Consider the following 12026-nt stretch of genomic DNA (forward strand, 5'->3'; position numbering starts at 1 on the left):
GCTGGAGCGCGCGCGCGCGGGCGAGCGCAGGAGGAAGCTCCCGAGCGTATCGGTGTTCGCGGCCCAGGCCGCTCCCCCGCGCCCCTATGTGAGGGAATCGGGGAGGCGAACGGCGCGCAGGGGAGGCAAGGCATGTGCACGGCCCGGAGGGTGCTGCAGCCGCCCGAGGAAGAGGAGGACGGCGGCGGCGGCGAGGAGGAGAGCGGGGTGCTCGCGGCAGCGGGCCCGGGCCGAGGGGATGCAGCGGACTGTGTGTGTCTGGCTGTAGCTAACGCGAGGCGGCGAGTAGGCGCCGGAGACCCGCGTGAGGGGCGACCAGGAGGCGGTGGCGGCGGCGGCGGCCGCGAGAAGTAGCAGCAGAGACCGCGGCGGCGGCGGCGACGACGGCAGCCCTGAAATGCATTTTCCTTTCCAGCGGCCATGTTAACCAGGAAACCTTCGGCCGCCGCTCCCGCCGCCTACCCGACCGGTAAGGAGGGCTGGGCTGGAGAGCGGCCCCAGGTGCCGGTGCCCGCGTGTCCCCGCGTAGCCCCGGGCGAGCCCTCGTGGCGCGGGCGGCAGCTGCCAGCGGGACCTGGAACAAAGTCTGCGCGGCGGCCGGGCGACCGCGCGCCTTGGCTCTGGCTCCGCTCATTGTTGCACGCGGGCCCCGGGCTCTCCGAGAGGGAGTCGTCCGCCCTGGCCAGAGCCCGGCGCATCCGGGCTCGGCCGGGGACAGTCCCCGGCCTCTCCGCGCCCTCCAGCGCTGCGCTGACCTCCCTTCCCGACCATCTGCCGCCTGCAAAGTGCGAGCCCCAGCCCGGCTGGGTTCGCCTGGGGGGTCGCGAACTAGCGCGAGAGGAGCAGACTCAACTTTGCAGTTGCCTTGGGGGCCCAGCCGGGTGGGTGCGCGCCGGGCATCCGCGCCCAGATCTGCGCGCTCCCCACCCCCCACTTGTCTTCACTGTCCCCCCAGCTCTCCCCCCTGGAAGGGGGGTGCTCCCCAGAGGGGGTGGGGCGGGGCCACGGGGTCCGGGTGACTTTCTTTCCCCCTGACCCTCTTTTGTCTCCTTCCGCGCGTGGTCCCAGGCCGAGGAGGGGAAAGCGCCGTTCGTCAGCTTCAGGCTTCCCCGGGGCTCGGCGCGGGGGCCCCCAGGAGCGGAGTGGGGACCGGCCCGCCCTCCCCCATCGCCCTGCCGCCTCTTCGGGCCAGCAACGCTGCCACTGCAGCGCACACGGTGAGACCCCTCCCGCGGGAGGCCGGGGGAGGGGGTCGGGGCTGGGGGCAGGGGTCCTGACTCTGGAGGGGAGAACAGAGCCCAAGTGCCAGTGGCGCTACGCCCCTGGCCAGAGGCCTTCCCACGACGCCACCTTCGGTGACTCGGGCCAGCCCAAAGCTGCAGCCACAAAGGAGGCTTCGTGGCGTGGGCCCCTCACTTCCCCTCCCGAGCCCGCCCACCGCTGCCCTCCTCTTCCTCGGAGCTTCCTCCTTGCTGCTCTCCTTGGCTCTTTTTCTCCTCCTTGCTTCCCTGAGCTCTCTTCCTTGACTGAGTAAACACCCCCCTCCCCCTTTGTGGGTAGTGGGTATTTATAGAAACAGATCTGTGTTAGGGGACAGCCGGCCGCCCTGCCCGGAAAATCGATCCCCAAAGAAGCCTCCAAGGTCTGGCTCCAGCCGGCAGACGGCACCGCCAATTGTCCCCCGCGTGTGCAAGCATGTTTTATGAGTGCTACAGGTTTGAGCACAGCAGAAATTGTAATTAACAGTAACAAAAATAAGAGCAACTACAGCAGTCAAAACAAAACAAAGCACCCTTTAGGATTCTGTGGGTTGGACATTATTCTGCAGGAAAGGGCCAGCTTTGCTTGGCATGTGAGAAGGGACAGGCCCCTGATAGGTCCATTAGGGGCCTGAAGGGAAAGGAGTGCCCAGCGTGAGACTGGTGACTGCAGAGACCGGCTCCCTGGATTTGACCTAAGCATGTACCTTTTTCAGCTCCCAGGGACTGACTTGTAAGACGACTACCAGTGGAGAGGTTTGTGCTTGGAAGAGGTGATGATTTCAGGGGTCATTTTCCAATTGGGTCTCTCAGAGGAACAGTTGAAGGTGATTCTTTATGAGTGACGTTTGCTCGGGCTGGTTTGCCAAAAGTTGAATTCCTGTTTAAAAAAAAAATGTTTTAACCCACAAGGGAGCAGCTTGTAGAGTCATGTGCGGTGGGAATGTGTTTATCAGAAGAGAATTTGTGAGATGACCAGAGTGGAGTGAAGTGTACATGAATATCATGGGAAGATGTTTTGTTCACTGTATTTTTTGTTGTTGTTGATACGGAGTCCCAAGGGCTAAGAATTCACTGCACAGAAGTTAACTAAACTGTACTGGATGTGACAGGAGGGGTAGAAACTCTCAGTACCATAGGTGGTTCATTGAATGTTGTGGCTGCGTATTCTTGTTATATATAATACTGTTTTGGTTTGAGGAACTGCACTCGTTTGGATGCTGTTTGGTTTAAAAAATATCTGAGAATTTGGAAGATATAACCAAATTTTTCCTTACGTTGTAGTCACAGAACTTGGTGTGAACTGAGGTGGCGGGGAGGAGAATATTTGCTCTAATCCATATTCCAGTTTGATAAGGTTGAGCTTTGCTTGATCAGAGACTGCAATAAACAGCCAGTTTTGAGAAAATGAAAGCTCTGTGCTGGAGAAGATCCTGTGGTGTACCCCAGATGAAAAAAAATGTGGGTGTTTCTCAGAACTCCTGATGCTTGTATCTTGATGTGGTATTTGCCTGATTTACCTATTTTTAGCTGAAGTATGTTGTTCATTGTTAGCTGCTTGATTTTAAAAAATAAGAATTTGGGTGTTGATTGCAGTTTAGTTTTGCTTTTATCTGCTTAACATTATGTAATTGTGGATTTCAGAGAATAGAAAAGTTGAAAAGAAATCACAGAGTTTAGCTGGCTGTAGTGTTTTGTACTGTCCAGTTGGAACCAAGTGGGTTTTAAGAGGCAGTAAATTGCAGGAGATTGGTCATCTTTCTCCAGCAGAGAGGCTGGTGGATTTGAACCAAGTGCATTTGGGTTGGCAGTGCAACTCCTTGACATGAAGCCACTCCTTCATTTTATAGATGACGAAGAAGTTAACTTGTTTGGATTTCCCAATCAGTCATATCAAGGGTGGAATTCCTGCCCTAACTTACTTCTTGTTTCTGCTAATTCTTAGAAGTATTACTAGCTTCACTATAAATACAAAGGCCTTTGCAAATCCAAATTCTCATGTGTCTGTTAAGTTCCCATAAATTATTAGGTTTTGATTCCAGGGCAGGTACACGGAGAACAGTTATTTTAAAGGCAGCATGACGGTTATGTATGGTCAAGTCAAAACCAACTCATAGCTGACCCTCCAGTGGGTTTTCAGAGACTGTAAATCTCAGGGAACAAGATTGTTGATCTTTTTCCAGTGAAGGAGTTGGTGGATTCGAACTGCTTGTCTTTGGGTTGGCAGCTTAACTCCTTACTTTGGGCCTCTAGAGCTTCCTTTAAAGGCATTAAGAAGAGGAAAATGATCCAATCATAAGAGCTGTCTCATATTTTCCCTTGTAAAAAGGTAGCTAAATATGTAATTCTAAAGACTGACTTTAGGATTTTATTTTGGTAAAATGCCTTTGCCTTTTTGTCTATAACTCTGGATATTTTACACTTTAGTCATTTTGTTTTACTTCAACCCTAAGAGTGTAGCTGATACCTTTTGGATCTCTACTAGTTTTTTAAAATGTATTTGAAATATTGTTATTTCCTTGGGTTGAACTATTCCAAATATTAATATTGAATACTCCCATAACTTTTAATATTTCAGTTACATTCCTGTTAGCAGTTTCACCTTTATAAAATAAACAGAATTAAAGTAGGAATTAAAGTTATATTCTCACTTCACAGTATTTTGAGGAAGAAAAAAATAAGCCACACAGACCATCAGTTTCTCTGAGGAGGAGCTAAAATTCCAATTTTCTTGGACCCAGTTCTAGGCCTGTAGCAACAGACAGCGTTTCTAAGATGATTTCAGCAAAGTTTTTAAACGCCCAGAAATGTTGGCACAGAGAAATATCTTCTACTTGCTTTCCACTTTATGACTGGAAGAGGTGAAAACTTCAAAACTATTACTCTCAACATAATTTTGAATACTAAAATTTTTTATAACCAGGCTCTTTGCATTTTTCCTATAAAGTTGTAGGGACTAGTAAGTGTATTGACTCAGTATTAGCAAAAAGGAATTAACCATGATCTCAGACTTTAAGAAGTTAGAAGTTTGTAATATCCTCAAGTGTATGATGTAATCCTGGCTTTTATATAGTCTGGAGATATTCTGGCCTTTCTAGTTGTGTTTATTTTTCCTCTTTTCATAGATCAATTACTTAGGCTTCGAAGTTTGCTATTTTAGAATCTTACTGTGTTTGAAACTCAAAGCTTCTGAAATGAAAGTTTTTAAGAATGTCCGTATTATTTTTAGATGATCACCCACCACCACCACACTTTATTTTTAGATGATCATTGATAGATTTGCTCCAGGTACTTTTTAACTAACTATCATTTGCCATGAGTTCTTGCTGATGCTCTGCAAGCTTAAGGTCTTGTGACTGGGTCACCAGAGATGTTTCCCAATTCCCTGGATGTTGACCTCATGTTTTCTTATTAAGGTAAAGCCTAAAGTTCTCAAGAATAACTCAGAAAGATGAGGATTAACTGGTACTGTTGAGATGCACTCTTATGTTCAATACGTATTTGTTTACTGAGTGTTTACTGATTACATGGTAAGAATACAGAGGTAAAAACTAAACTTGGAGTAGAATTATCACTTCAAGTATGGTACATCAAGAATCAAAACAATAAAAATAAAGTGCAATAAATATTTTACCATAGCAGTGCTCTGGAATTTCAGTGGAAAGGAACTGTTCACAGGTCAAAGAAGGTCTCATAAGGGAGGTGAGAGGTAAGGTGAGCATTGAAGGGTGAGTAGGAGTTTACTGCAGAGCATGGAAGGGAAGAGATTCCTTTAAATAGCATTTGTAAAGGAATAATAATAATAATAGCTCTTATTTAACCAAGTACTCTTGAGGTTAGCCTTAAAGGGTAAGTAGGAGTTTTCCATCTAGATATAGGAAAGGAAGGGGTTTCAAACAACATTTGAAAAGGGATGATGAAACTATAACAGTGCTAATTTAGCCAAGGGGTATTCATTGCACTTTTTACATGTTACTTATTTAATCCCTTAAAGGAGGTAATTTTGTTACCATCCCCCCCCCTTTTTTTTTTTTTGGTAGGTGGTAGCACTGAAGTTCAGAGATGTAGTTAATCACCTAGGGTGACATAGGAAGTTGTGGAACTAGAACCTAGTCCATGTATATCTGGCTGAGAAATCTCTGGGCTCCAAACTGTAATGAAACCTGGCCTCCCCAGAAGCAGAGTAATGTAAAAAGCATCGGCCTTGGGAGGAGAACAACAGTGATAGACTAAACTATTTGAACTTTGTATTTGTGCCTTACCAGTAAATTCTTGTATTATTCGTGGAAAAGTGATGTCATTGACTTGGGCAAAAGCTGGGGCACCACTAGATGGGCACGTTGGACTTGTAACCTTGGAAGCACACTGAAGAAGAGGTAGGAGGAAGGTATGCTTTGAATGAGAGACATTCCAGGCTCAGTGACAGAATTCTCGCCTTCCCTGCTGAGATCTGGGTTTGATTCTTGACTGGTGCACCTTAAATGCAACTACCACCTGTCTGTCAGTAGAGGCTTGTGTGTTGTTTTTATTCTGAAAAAAAATTCAGTAGTGCCTCCAGACTAAGAATAGGAAGAAAGACCTGGCAATACATGTCTGAAAATTTGCCAGTGAAAACCCTGCTGATCACAGTGGTTTTATTCTACATCATGAGGATGGCACCAGACCGCTCTGGTGTTTCATTCCAGTGTACATGGGGTTGTCATGAGTCAGAGAGAACTTAGTGACAGACAGTAGTAACAGACTTAGCAGCAAGGGCCTGTGCTGTGCTGTGAGGCTGTTTCAGTTGTCCTGACTGCATCAGATAGAACTGACAAGGTTTGACGATTCAGGAAGGTGAGAGGGATACTGATAATGATTTCTAGGTATGGAGAGTTGAGGATTGTACAGCTTGAATGACTGTGTGATTGGTAAAACCTCTTAATATCAAAACTTGATGATTAGAGGGGGAGGAAATGTTTTGGAGCATGAGATCATGAGTCCTGTTTTAGTTACTTTTCAGGAAGGAGACTAATCGGTAGCTGTAGAGATGGATTGAGGAGACGTCATTTTGATGGTTCCGGACTTGAGGTGAGGATGTGGTAGATTTCAGCTCAGGAGTGGTTGCTGAAGTCCTGGCTGTGGTCAGGAACGATCTGGGAGAGGATGGGGGTGGAAGGCAAGAGAATGAGGCTTTAACCCTGTCGTTATGTGCCGTCGAGGCAGCACAGGCTCTGAATGGCCTAAAATACAGCAGAATGAAGCTCTCCCTGGTCCTGCACCATCCTCAACATCTCTTATTGTGGCAGCCACAGTGCCTTGTTGAGGAGTTAACACCTTTGCTGACCCCCTGTTTTATTGAAACTCACCGGCTGCTCCACTGGGGAAAGATAAGGAGTCCCCTCCTGTGTGATTTACAGCCTCTGAAAATCCAGTGGTGGGTCAGCTCTGAGTTGGTTCCAACTTGATGCTACTCAACAAAAACAAAATACTTTCATGAATATGATGTCTTTCTCAGAGGACTGGCCCTTTCTCATAACATGCCCAAAATATGTGAGATGAAATCTTACCATTCACACTTAGAATACCATATTCTAAGGCTTGTTGTTGTGTACCGTTGAGTTGGAATTGACCTGTAGCAGACCCTCCAGCAGGTTTTCAGAAGAAGTTGTACCATGTGAGAGGAGATTGTCCATTTTTCTCCAGCTGGTGGTTTTGAACTCCCTGCCTTTGAGATTGCAGCACAGTTTCTTAGCACTTGGCCACCAGTACTACTTGGTCTTGCAGAAGATACCAGGAGAAAGCAAGTGAAAGAAAAGGGAGGAGGCCCAGTCAATTGGAGAACTGCCATGTGTTCTAATCTCTAAAGCTTTTGTGATTGTTATTTTCAACTGCAGCACAGAAATTGCTATAGCAATTTATAGAAATTAAAATGTTTATATAAATTTAATTTGTAGAAATTAAAGTGAGTTTTGATGCTCAAGAAATTGTTCTTTACCATCCTTCTTGGGAGTCCTGGAAGCGTCAGCATTAATTTTCTGCCTCTTGAAGCCTTGTGCTTCATTCTGTTCTTATGCTAGCTATACAGGATTTTTTTTTTTATCCCCCTGAAATACTGTCATCTCACTCTAAGGAGACTGGTTTTCTTGAGTGAGATATAGTGAATATTTTGATTCTGATGATGTAATTGTAGGGAAACAGACTGCCGGCCCAATGGCTGTGCCTCTCTGGCAGTTCAAATCCCCCTGCAGCTCCAAGGGGGCATGATGGGCAGTCTCCTTCTGTGCAACTAACAGCCTTAAAAACCTAGCGGCAGATCACTTCTGACTTAACAGAGTGAATTTTGGTTTCCTGGCATTTGCAAAACCATCATGGAAAGTGTGTGCAGAGAATGAGAGTTTGAAAGAAGCGAAGAGCAAACCTATACTACTACTTTTATACATGTACAAGTCTATAAGAATTCATTTCTTTTGCGGAATATCCTGCTTTTAACCTAGAATGAAGATAAAAATAACCTGTCTGTCTGCTCTTACAGACAAGAGATCTTCTTGTATGGAATAGGATGTAGTTAATAAAGGGGTTTGGCTAGAAGTTTTCCAAACGGCTCTCTGAGAAACAAATCTGTGAAATCCTAGACAGGCTCAGGTACTGGATTCGCTTAAGTAGTGTCTATGATTTGTCTGTTAAAATTTACAAGCCTTGATCCTTGGGAAGGCCAAGCTCTTGGTAAGAAGGACTTAGTGTTTCATTTCCTAATCAGTTCATCCCCAACTATTTCCTAAATTACTATGTTATGTGTACAGAGTGGAAAGTGTGGAAGTTCAAACCTAGCCTCAGGTGTCTTAGAAGGCAGTCATGGCAGTCTGTTTCCAAAAGGTCATTGTCAACTGTAATCAACTAGGCAGCACCTAAGGCAGCAGTAGTGATTCTTGGTAGCATATATATGTAGAGTTTAGAAAGAGACAGTGAAAAAAAAATTTACTGATGGCAAACTGCTTCACCAAGTTTCCTCTAAGCTCCGAGAGTTCAGAGACTCTACCACTTGTGTGGCTAGACCTCAGCGAATATTGGTTACACAAATGAAGTTGATAGTGGATGATAAATTCATCCTTAACATTTCGTAAATTACCCACCAAAGCAGCATGCGTGTGTGGCAGGAATTACTAATTGGGAGAAGAACCTGGCTGTTAATGGTCTCCCACTCTCACCTCTTTACAATTGTAATGCTTGAAAGAAGTCCAGGTTAGATTCCTGGTAGAAGGTTGGGAGACCCTTACTTACACCTTCATGTCTGTTTAGATTTTTGTATAGTGTTCAGGGATCACTTGTGTGCCTGAAATAGAAATTGCTACTTTGTATTCCTTGTTGGAAAGCAGAGTATCTCAGTAGCTTTGAGAAATTATGGTACATTCAGGAAATGGAATCCTATGCAGCATGTAGGAGCAGTAACTTTGTAAATTATTACCTAACTTTGGAGGAACTGGAGAGCATTATGCTGAATGAACTAACTCAGTCCCACAAGGATAAATATTGAATAAAACCGTTATTGTAGAGTGAGTATAAGGATCCAGGAGGGGTGGGAGAGGCTGAAAGCAGAGCGATGTGGATATACAGGGGAAGGGGGGATTAATCATTGGGTTGTACAATTTGATGGGTGGGAGGGTGAGAGAAATTAAAAGAATTTGTTCCAATTTGTATTTTAATTTTGTAAGTAAACTAGTAGGGAAAACATTTTTTAAAAAATGCATCTGTTATAAGAACAGAGCCATTGACCAAAGGCAGGCCCCAAAAGTGTAATGGTTGGTTTCTTTCTTGAGCTGGATGGACTTACATAGTCATCATAATCTGTCAAGCACAGAAACGTTTAAAAATAGGTTAGAGACATTATAAGTTACTACAGTAGGATTATGCATGGGAAGCTTTCAAGCCTGAATGTGTGTTTTTCTTTGTCACTGAATTAGGTTTCTTGGGGTGAGTAGTTGGGTTTCTGAGTAATGAAGATTGAAGATGAAGAAGCTAGTGTTTGGAATAGAGGTAGACACTGAGGAAGGAGTAGTGAACCAGATAGGTGTGACCCCTGCCCACATGTGAAGGGCTCCTAAATGCGGTTTGAAAGGTCCCTGATGTCATAGTTCTAGCTTGTCTGGCTGCTGACTAGACCAAAAGGTCGGTGGGTTGAACTCACCAGCTGCTCAGTAGGGAAAAGATAAAAAAAGGTCAACCTCCCTTAAAGAAACAGCCTGGTGGAGAGTTGCTATGATTAGTACTTGACTTGATGGCAGGAGATTAGCTGATACAGCTTCATGTGTGGTCACGAACTTCGTTTTCTGTTCCTTCATTATAAGTCGGGTGGATTAAATTGGACCCCTGTCATGTGCTAAAAGTTGGTAAATGTAGATGAACCAGAGTGACAAGGTTTTTACCTCCACAGGGCGTGTTTTTTCAGGACACTGAATATGTGCAGCAAATTGCTCTCTTGCTAGGTGAAGCGTTGCTGAGGTCTGTTTTCAGGGTCCCAGATTTGGCTGCCAGCCCCTTTCCACCCTCCATCAGTGTGTGTGTTCACGAGGTTCGCCCAGCGTGCACAGCTCTTTCTCTTTAGTAGGCGTGATTCCAACATATCCTGAAACCACGTTGAGTTTGTTAAAGGGGAGGGGTGAGGTTGATGTAGAAAACACTCCATTGGATCAAAGACTCCTTTCATGCTACTTATGCTTCCTTTTTTAATTCCAGATTGGCGGCAGTAAGCACACGATGAATGACCACCTGCACGTGGGCAGCCACAACCACGGACAGATCCAGGTGCAGCAGCTGTTTGAGGATAACAGTAACAAACGGACAGTGCTGACCACACAACCCAATGGCCTCACGACAGTGGGGAAGGCGGGCTTGCCAGTGGTGCCAGAGCGGCAGCTGGAAAGCATCCACAGACGGCAGGGGAGCTCTACTTCTCTGAAGTCTATGGAGAGCATGGGGAAGGTGAAATCCAACCCCATGACGCCTGAGCAAGCGATGAAGCAATACATGCAGAAACTCACCACCTTCGAACACCATGAGATCTTCAGCTACCCTGAAATTTATTTCTTGGGTCCAAATGCAAAGAAACGCCAGGGCATGACAGGTGGGCCGAACAACGGTGGCTATGACGATGACCAGGGCTCTTATGTCCAGGTTCCCCATGATCACGTAGCTTACAGGTACGAGGTCCTGAAGGTCATTGGGAAAGGAAGCTTTGGGCAGGTGGTCAAGGCCTATGACCACAAAGTCCACCAGCATGTGGCCCTCAAGATGGTGCGGAACGAGAAGCGCTTCCACCGGCAGGCTGCCGAGGAGATCCGGATCTTGGAACACCTGCGGAAGCAGGACAAGGACAACACGATGAACGTCATCCACATGCTGGAGAATTTCACCTTCCGCAACCACATCTGCATGACGTTCGAGCTGCTGAGCATGAACCTCTATGAACTCATCAAGAAGAACAAATTCCAGGGCTTCAGCCTGCCTTTGGTTCGCAAGTTTGCCCACTCGATTCTGCAGTGCTTGGATGCTTTGCACAAAAACAGAATAATCCACTGTGACCTTAAGCCCGAGAACATTTTATTAAAGCAGCAAGGTAGGAGTGGTATTAAAGTGATTGATTTCGGCTCCAGCTGTTACGAGCATCAGCGCGTCTACACATACATTCAGTCTCGTTTCTACCGGGCTCCAGAAGTAATCCTTGGGGCCAGATATGGAATGCCCATAGATATGTGGAGCCTAGGCTGCATTTTAGCAGAGCTTCTCACCGGTTACCCCCTCTTGCCTGGGGAGGATGAAGGGGACCAGTTGGCCTGTATGATTGAACTGTTGGGCATGCCCTCCCAGAAACTTCTGGATACATCCAAAAGAGCCAAAAATTTCGTGAGCTCCAAGGGTTATCCCCGTTACTGCTCAGTCACGACTCTGTCTGATGGCTCTGTGGTTCTCAATGGAGGCCGTTCCAGGAGGGGGAAACTGAGGGGCCCTCCTGAGAGCAGAGAGTGGGGGAATGCACTGAAGGGGTGTGATGATCCCCTTTTCCTTGACTTCTTAAAACAGTGTTTAGAATGGGATCCTACGGTTCGCATGACTCCTGGTCAGGCTTTGAGGCACCCCTGGCTGAGAAGGCGGCTGCCAAAGCCTCCGACTGGGGAGAAAATGGCAGTGAAACGGATAACCGAGAGCACTGGTGCTATCACGTCCATTTCCAAGTTACCTCCACCTTCCAGCTCAGCTTCCAAACTGAGGACTAATTTGGCACATATGACAGATGCCAATGGGAATATTCAGCAGAGGACAGTGTTGCCAAAACTCGTTAGCTGAGCTCCAATCCCCTGATCTGGTAATCTGAAAGATACGACGTTGCTGAGCCTTATTGGGTTGAAGAGAAGCTCAGACCTGTTTTTATTTGCTCAATAATTTTACTCATTTGTATCTTTTCAGCACTTATTTTAATGTAAAAAAGTTGTTCATTTTGTTTTTATAAAGTACATGGGGACAATGCTTTAAGTTTTTATACTTTCTGAAACTGCTTTTGTGTTCTAAAAGTACGATGAGCCTTACTGTATTTGGTGTGGCAGAGTAATAAACATCAGTGGCAGGCCATTGATTACTTCATGACTGCCACGCACTTACAGATTGGTGTCAGAGACATTCACTCTGTGTTTATGGTTCATATCCCCTCTCCCTCCGGGTGATGGCCCAGAAGGCCCCCTCCGTGTTCAGGTGCATGCACAGGTGGAGCAAATCTTGCTTTCATTTCCGTGAGGTATC

General features: G+C 46.2%; 1 protein-coding gene across 2 annotated transcripts; it reads left to right on the forward strand.

Moving 5' to 3' along the window:
• DYRK2 (dual-specificity tyrosine-(Y)-phosphorylation regulated kinase 2) lies at window positions 1-11767 on the forward strand. 2 transcript variants are annotated; one of them, XM_006886069.1, is made up of 3 exons: window positions 1-469; window positions 1069-1217; window positions 9969-11756. In XM_006886069.1, exons 1-3 carry the CDS (start codon window positions 421-423, stop codon window positions 11574-11576), a joined length of 1806 nt encoding a protein of 601 aa, XP_006886131.1. In that variant the 5' UTR covers window positions 1-420; the 3' UTR covers window positions 11577-11756. The 2 variants fall into 2 exon arrangements, with proteins under 2 accessions (XP_006886131.1, XP_006886132.1); XM_006886070.1 differs by lacking the exon at window positions 1069-1217 and having other exon boundaries at window positions 50-469; window positions 9969-11767.
• The last annotated feature ends 259 nt before the right edge of the window (window positions 11768-12026 follow it).

Source organism: Elephantulus edwardii, unplaced genomic scaffold (assembly GCF_000299155.1).
Source record: "Elephantulus edwardii isolate Elephantulus edwardi_28Jun2011 unplaced genomic scaffold, EleEdw1.0 scaffold00047, whole genome shotgun sequence".
NCBI classification, from domain to species: Eukaryota; Metazoa; Chordata; class Mammalia; order Macroscelidea; family Macroscelididae; genus Elephantulus; species Elephantulus edwardii.

Coding starts and splice junctions, on each gene's coding strand:
- DYRK2 (XM_006886069.1), top strand. CDS start 421: ATGTTAACCAGGAAACCTTCGGCCGCCGCTCCCGCCGCCTACCCGACC. Junction 470..1,068: donor TCCCGCCGCCTACCCGACCG/GTAAGGAGGGCT, acceptor GCGTGGTCCCAG/GCCGAGGAGGGGAAAGCGCC. Junction 1,218..9,968: donor CTGCCACTGCAGCGCACACG/GTGAGACCCCTC, acceptor TTTTAATTCCAG/ATTGGCGGCAGTAAGCACAC.